General features: G+C 47.7%; 1 protein-coding gene across 1 annotated transcript in view; it reads left to right on the top strand.

Annotated features, from left to right (window-relative positions):
- Window positions 1–299: 299 nt before the first annotated feature.
- tgfbr2l (transforming growth factor beta receptor-like) overlaps window positions 300–7,836 on the top strand; it is a gene marked incomplete at both ends in the record, with an annotated part of 25,845 nt that continues 18,308 nt past the window's right edge. Inside the window, 3 exon segments of the mRNA XM_080526279.1 lie at window positions 300–308; window positions 682–702; window positions 705–832. Coding sequence (XP_080382405.1) covers window positions 300–308; window positions 682–702; window positions 705–832 — 158 coding nt within the window.

The following is a 7,836-nucleotide window of genomic DNA, read 5'->3' on the forward strand; positions in this document are numbered from 1 at the left end:
TAAACCACACCTGCGACACATGCACGTCTGCCATACTTCAATTACTTAAGTCAAACGCTCATTTAAAAAAAAATAATATATATATACTTTCCCCCGGCAAATACAGTATTTAGGTATTGGAAATGTCTCTTCGGTCAGTATTGCACAAAGTAGTGGAGTGTCTGAAAGTGTGTCTTCATTTTGGCACAGGAGGTAGTGCGCTTGCCTTCCATCAGTCCTAATTAATACGAGTGTGTTATGCTGTTGTATCTGTTAACCCACATGTGAAACGTCCTCTGTGTTAATATCGGATGCGTACGATGGCTGCTGTACAGTCACAAACGTAAACCAATGACTCCCGATGAACTGACTGCACCGATAGTGTTTATGTCCTTTAATGCACTTTGTATTTATGTGGACATAAATAAAGCATTTTTACATTTATTTTTAATTTAACCTTTATTTATACAGGTAAAAAACACATTGAGCAAGGGCTCATTTTCAAGTGTGACCTGTTCACAGGCATACAACAACAACATCCACCACAAACAAATACAATACAAAACCTGGCCTACATAGTCTAAAAACTAAACTAAAACTACACAGTCTAAAACTAAAACTAGTCTAAAACAGTCTAAGATAATCTAAAACTAAACTAACAAAATGTGTGTGTGTGTATGTGTGTGTGTGTGTGTTCTACAGGTCGTCTCACCCTCTCTTTCACACATATAAAGACCAACCTGTGTAAGTGGTGTGAGTACTCCAGCCCCGTGTGTGAGGACAGCGTGTGTTACAGCAACTGCTCCCTCTCCTCCTTCTGCAGTCTGAGTGAAGAAATCTGTGTGGCCATATGGTGAGTCTCTCTCTCTCTCTCTCTCTCTCTCTCTCTCTCTCTCTCTCTCTCTCTCTCTCTCTCTCTCTCTCTCTTTCTCTTTCTCTCTCTCTCTCTCTCTTTCTCTCTCTGTCTCTGTCTCTCGTTCTCTCTCTCTATCTCTCTCTGTCTCTCTCTGTCTCTCTGTCTCTCTCAACATCTCTGGAGATGATCTTTCAAGGTATATCTTGCACATGTTCTTCCCCCAGAATCTACAACTGAAATGGAGTCAATATTTCCCCCACTGAGCCACACAGCATACAGCACGTTTTAAAAGTTGGAGAAAAAGATCTAAAATAATTTCTAATCGTATTTTTAAAACATACAATTATGATGAACATTATGATCACATAAGGACAGTATTCTTACTGGACCAGCTGATTCTTCACGTCTGCTCCCTAAGGTCCCTTATTTGAATAGTTAATATACTGGGATCTTTTTGTGGTAGTGAGTTCCAGTATGTAGATTTGAGTTTTAGGGTGTGTTCTCACTAGAACATTTGCTTCACTTGGAATCTGAGTTTAGGATAAAATTCGCTTTGCTCTGCGTCGTTTGGAGCTGTGAGAACGCGCATTCGAAGTCGCTCCCGGAGCAAACAACCGACGCATGCTCCGCTTGAAAAGGGTGGTTTCGCTCCGATTAGAAACGACGCATCGAGGCTGTCCATAGGAAAACAACAGCGCATGCGTGTTGATCTGGATAAGAGCGGGAAGAATGGGCAATTTTCAATTTCAATCAACTACCACGTCTGTTGCTTCGATTGCGTATGTTACTTCGTTTACATGAAGGGCTGTGAGAACGCAAATCAGAGAAATAATTTATGTAACAATGTTGCCATCTCATCCACTTGCTCCTGGTCATGATTCGGACTTTCATGTGAGAACATGACCTTAAAATAGTGCTAAATGGCCCTGATAAATCAGTAGTGATCAAGGATTGAGATAGCATGATGAAGAGTGTTCAGTGGGGATCTGTTTGGTCCATGTGTGGAGCTGTTAGAACCGTGTCATTGGGGCGCTTAGGTGGTGTAGCGGACTAAGCGTTGACCACGTAACCGCAGGGTTCCAGGTTCGATTCCGACCGTGGACATATCCTGCATGTCAGCCCTTCTCTCTCTCTCTCACCCATCCTTCCTGTCAAATCTTTACTATCTCTATCACAATAAAAAGAAAAATATGAGTGGGACTGCCCCACTCAGAAAAAATTACTAAAAACAAAACCAAAAATCCTGTCATTCATGAAGGGTTTCAATCAAACCCAGGTGTCATAAGTGTAAGCCAGTTTCATTGTTATTTTTACAATCATTTCTGTTACATTACTCTTAAAAACTCACTTTCAGTTGGATTGGGAAAGGGAACGCTGTGTGCACTGGCGGACTCAGGGGGGGGGCAGGGGGGGCGACTCCCCCTCCTGGTGCCCCCACGGTTGAAAAACGTCTCGCTTAAGTGCCCTTTTGAGTGGCAAAAATGCCCTTTTGAGTGGCGAAAATGAGAGGACGTGCCCTATTGGTACCCCTCCAATGGTCTAAACTTGACCATGTGCCCCCACAGTTGAAAAACGTCGCACTAAAGTGCCCTTTTGAGTGGCAAAATTTGAGGATGTGCCCTATTGGCTGCCCTTCCAATGGTCTAAACTTGACCATGTGCACTGATGGGGTCCCATGTTGTGCAGTAGGTGCCCTTTTTTCCTTTTCGCCCCCCCCTGCCCTTCAAACAGCCTGAGTCCGCCACTGGCTGTGTGTATGGATTGTCAGGTTTTATTGGTGTACATATTGGTTACACACCAATGACAGCACTTTGACATAGGTCATAGGTCATGGCACCAGAAGCATTGGGACAATTGGCTTGACAGGCGTGTCTGGTTAGTCAGGTGTGGCCTCGCATCATTTGTGCCGGCACGAGAGAGCTGTGAAAGTGAAGGGTGACTCAAGGATTTCTAGCCGACGGTTTTATCCAAAGCGACTTAGAAAATGTTCTTTGTTCTAACTAAGTGAATCATCTGTCCATCAGGCATCCCAAGAAAAAGTCATCTATGCTCAGGCCAGACGAGTCTATTGGCAGTCAAAATGCTAGAAGGAAAGGAGAAGGAAGATTTATTTTTCTTCTTTTAATATATATAAAACATTTTTACAGTAGAGAAATTGTACAAGGGGGTAGAGTGGATGGAGAGGCTTCAGGATAATGTGTAGCCTAAAGAGATGGGTCTTCAGATGGAGAGGTTTCAGGATAATGTGTAGCCTAAAGAGATGGGTCTTCAGATGGAGAGGTTTCAGGATAATGTGTAGCCTAAAGAGATGGGTCTTCAGATGGAGAGGTTTCAGGATAATGTGTAGCCTAAAGAGATGGGTCTTCAGGCTACGGCGGAAGATAGGAAGTGACTCTGCAGAGCCAAGAGATTTGGTATAGAGGGAGAACAGTAAGACGGACCCCTGGGGGACCCCAGTCTTGAGGGCTGGTGGGGAGGACAGCGATCCTCCAGCGATCAGCCAGGCAGGATACAAACCAGGAGAGAGCAGAGCCAGAGATGACCAGTTCTGAGAGGGTGGACAGAAGGATCGGGTGGTGTTCTGTGTCGAAGGCAGCAGACAGGTCCAGGAGGATGAGAACAGAGGAGAGGGAGGAAGCTAGAGCAGAGTGGAGGGCCTCCGTGACAGCAAGGAGAGCAGTCTCGGTAGAGGTGTAGTTGAGGAGGAGAGAGAGATAAGGGTTTAGGTCATCAGGGAGGCAGGTTTTCATCCATACCCTCTCAGCTGCCCGGAGCCCTATTCTACAAGCTTGCAGGGTTTCAGCGAGCCAAGGAGCGCATGGAGAGGATCATGCTGAGCCTCGAGGTCAGTGGACAGAGAGAGTCGAAGCATGGAGGAGAGAGTGGACAGGAGGGTGGAGGATGCTGAAGCAGTGGATAGAAGGGAAAAGGATTCAACAGAGGGTAGGGAGGATAAGAAAGGGAGAGAGTGGTTTGGGAGGAGGTACGTAGGTTGCGACGAGAAGATACAGTGTGGGTAGAGACTGATGGGGAGGGAGTGGATTTGACGGGAAGGGAGAAGGATACAAAATGGTGATCAGAAACTGGAAGAGGGATAACTGTGAGGTTGGAGGTCTGGGAGGATCTAGTGAAGACAAGGTTGAGCTGATTGTCCGCCTTATGAGTCGGAGGAGAGGGGGACAGGGTAAGGCCGAAGGAGAGGAGAAGGTCACGCACTCCAGATGAAGGAAGCTTCTCTTTTTTTTTTTTTTTTTTTTTTCCAGATTTTTATCCCTTTTTTACCCAATTTGGTAGCCAATTGAACCCAACCTAGCATCCAATTATCCCCTGCCTATTGCATAGGATCCGCCGCACAACCCCGTGGCCGGCAGTCCCAGAAGAGGCCGCCAGGCAGACTAGCTGACTGGCTCCTCGAGCCCAGCACCGTTATTCCGGCACCCAGGGGGCGGTGTTGCGCGACGGATCCTTGTCCAGAAATACTCCTATACCGCCCTCGGAAGCGGCCGCCCAATATGCCGCTTCCCGTGTGCCTCGGCCATATCTGGATCTGGCGAGCTGGGATACGAACCCCGGCCCCGGTGGGCAGCATGCACTAGTGGCCAGTGCGTAGACCGCTACACCACCGCGGGGCCCGAAGGAAGCTTCTCTGACTGGATGTTGCAGTGTGCCGTTGTCAGGGAAGGATCTGTGGAATGTTACCTTCTATGACATCACAGCGGTCTGTGGAATCTTGAATGAATGAATGAATGGTCTTTATTTGTCATTGATATAGTACAGGTACCAAACAACGAAATTTGGGAGGGGGGGGCTCCCCTGGTGCTAGGAAAGAAAAAAACTAAAAAACAAGAAGGGAAAGGAGCTGGTTTACATAAATAAAGGCTATGTACACTATCCACTATACTATACTATACAAATAAAACACTGTGCTGTACTCTATGCTATGCTATACCTATTCTAACATTTCCTATTCTCTGCAACCTTATGTACCCTAGGGTTGTCATATTGCACATAGTGTTATTGCACATTCATTTAAAGTGTCGCAGTTTGCAGGCTTGAAATGTACACATTTGTGCCTCAGCACTACACCTGATTTCAATCCAGCAGCTGCCATCAATCCGTCCAGACTGTCCAGGGCCCAGAACCTAGGTCTTTGCTGTGTTCAGGGCCTGAATGGCCCTGGGGTAGAAGCTGAGCTTCAGTCTGTTTGTCCTTGCGAACATGGTCCTGAACCGCCTGTTCGAGGGCAGCCGAGCAAAGTGTTCGTACCCAGGGTGGGATGGGTCTCTGGAGATCTTGGAGGCCTTCCTGAGGCAGCGTGTGTTGTACAGCTCTTCCAGAGAGGGGAGGGGGGCGCCGGTGATCTTCTGGGCCGTTCTCACGACTCTCTGTAGCGCATTCCTCTCTGCGGCTGTGCAGCTGAAGAACCAGTTGCTGATGCAGTAGGTGAAGATGCTCTCCACTGCGCAGCGGTAGAAGGCCACCAGCATCTCCTGTCCGATGTGGTCTTTCCTGAGGACTCTCAGGAAGAAGAGCCGCTGTTGTGCCTTCTTGATGATGGCTGCTGTGTTGTTCTTCCAGGACAGGTCATCCTGTATGTGCACCCCCAGGAATCGGAGGGTTGAGACTCTCTCCACGCTCCCTCCGTCGATGAGCAGCGGCTGGACCTCAGATTTTTTCCTCCTGAAGTCCACGATGATTTCCTGGGTCTTTGACTGGTTCAGCAGCAGGTTGTTAACCTTGCACAGCTTGCTCAGCTGCTCTACCTCATCCCTGTACGCCGCCTCGTCCCCCCCCGAGATGCAGCCCACCACGGTGGTGTCGTCTGCAAACTTTACGATGGAGTTGCTGGGTGGACGGGGGTGAAGTCGTAGGTGTAGAGGTTGTAGAGGATGGGGCTTAGCACGCAGCCCTGGGGGGACCCAGTGCTGAGTCTGAGGGCTGTGGAGGTGTGGGAGCCCACCCGCACCCTCTGGGGGCGGTCGGACAGGAAGTCCTTGATCCATGCACATATAGAGTGTGATAGTCCCAGGTCTAGTAGTTTGGTCACTAGCCTGTCTGGAAGGCCTTACCTTCTATGACGTCACCTCCGTCTCTTCTAGGAAGTTGCCAAGCTGACGACGATAGATGGAGGATAGATGGAGGATAGATGGAGGATAGATGGAGGATAGATGGAGGATAGATGACAACAATGTGAGGTTTGACAGGGGAGATGACAGAAACAGCATGGAATTCGAAGGAGGATATAGACAGGTGTGACAGGTGTGACAGAGGAAGGACATTATGTGACCACTTGGGCGAGATGAGGAGGAGTCCTGTGCCTCCCCCTCGACCAGAGAGTCTAGGGAATGAGAAAAAGAGAACGCATCAGAGAGGGCTGCTGGTGTAGCTGTGTTTTCCCGGTGTAATCCATGTCCCTGTGAGGGTAAGGAAGTGGAGGGACATGAAGGTACTGTAAACTAGGGGTGGGCATCGACGATCGATAATTGATCGATAAGGATCTTGGTCGATCACAAAATAAAACATTTGGTCGATCACCCCAAAAAATTTTTTTTTTTTTTTGGGGTGATCGACCAAATGTTTTATTTTGTGATCGACCAAGATCCTTATCGATCAATTATCGATCGTCGATGCCCACCCCTACCGTAAACTAAGATAGCCTCTGCTTTCCAGACCACTGACTGACTGGCAGTGGTGGACTCAGGCTGTTTGAAGGGCAGGGGGGGGCAAAGATAAAAAAAGGGCACCTACTGCACAACATGGGACCCCATCAGTGCACATGGTCAAGTTTAGACCATTGGAAGGGCAGCCAATAGGGCACATCCTCTAATTTTGCCACTCAAAAGGGCATTTTTGCCACTCAAAAGGGCACTTAAGTGAGACGTTTTTCAACCGTGGGGGCACCAGGAAGGGGCGGTCGCCCCCCCCTGCCCCCCCCCCCCCCCCCCCCCGCCCCCCTGAGTCCCTGGCAGTCCCAAAGTGTAGGGGGCGTACCCTCCATGTGACCTCCTAAGGGATGAAGCAACAGGAATGTTATTTATACGAGGGTTAGGGTTACTCACTTAGTCCAAAATGCATTTCACAATGTCAGAGCCGACCGGGCATAAATAGCTGCAGAAAAGTTGAAACTCCTCCCAGTGTAAACTTACAGCAATAGCCTTCAAACATACACTCTCAATAGAAACGACCGTTCCAGAACACACAGCCTGGTAACACAATGATTTAAACAAGATTAAGGTGACTTACTCAGTCCAGATGTACGTATATCCAATTTAAATCCAAGTTGAACATCAGACTGCTGATCTGCGTTTCATTTGGTTGAATTTGGCAGAGCATCACCATGGTTACAGTACAGGCCTGGCAGAGCATCACCATGGTTACAGTACAGGAGGCCTGGCAGAGCATCACCATGGTTACAGTACAGGAGGCCTGGCAGAGCATCGCCATGGTTACAGTGACAGAAGACACCAGAGAAATGTCTGGTGGGGTCAACGGGTGGAAGACTTCAGGCAGTCATTGCATCCAAAGGATTTGCGACCAGATACAAAACATCAGTGCTTCATTTTTTTTACATTATATGAATCTGTCCCAATACTTAAAGACTATGTATAAAAAGTGTTGTCATTTCTAAATGGTGTAACCTTTTAGAGTATAGAGCCAAAAAAACATCCTTCACTGTCTCCATAACTATGCACTGCACGGGATCCAACGAGAAAAAAACAATGTCGCAAGCATTGGTTTGACTAGTTGTACTATTCACGTGAAATAAATCGGTCTAGCAGTTTCCACTGACAGAGTAGCACAGATAAATGATGGGCGATTCCATTGTGACGTCATAGAAGGTAAGATTCCACAGACCGCTGTGATGTCATAGAAGGTAACATTCCACAGACCGCTGTGATGTCATAGAAAGCAACATTCCACAGATTTGTTTTCGTTCTATTCGGTTGTTAAGTCGTGACGTGTTTCCGGGTCCAACGTTGGCTGAGGCGCTCTCTTCGAAA

This window comes from Nansenia antarctica, assembly GCF_963989245.1.
Source record: "Nansenia antarctica genome assembly, chromosome: 3".
Lineage (NCBI taxonomy): Eukaryota > Metazoa > Chordata > Actinopteri > Argentiniformes > Microstomatidae > Nansenia > Nansenia antarctica.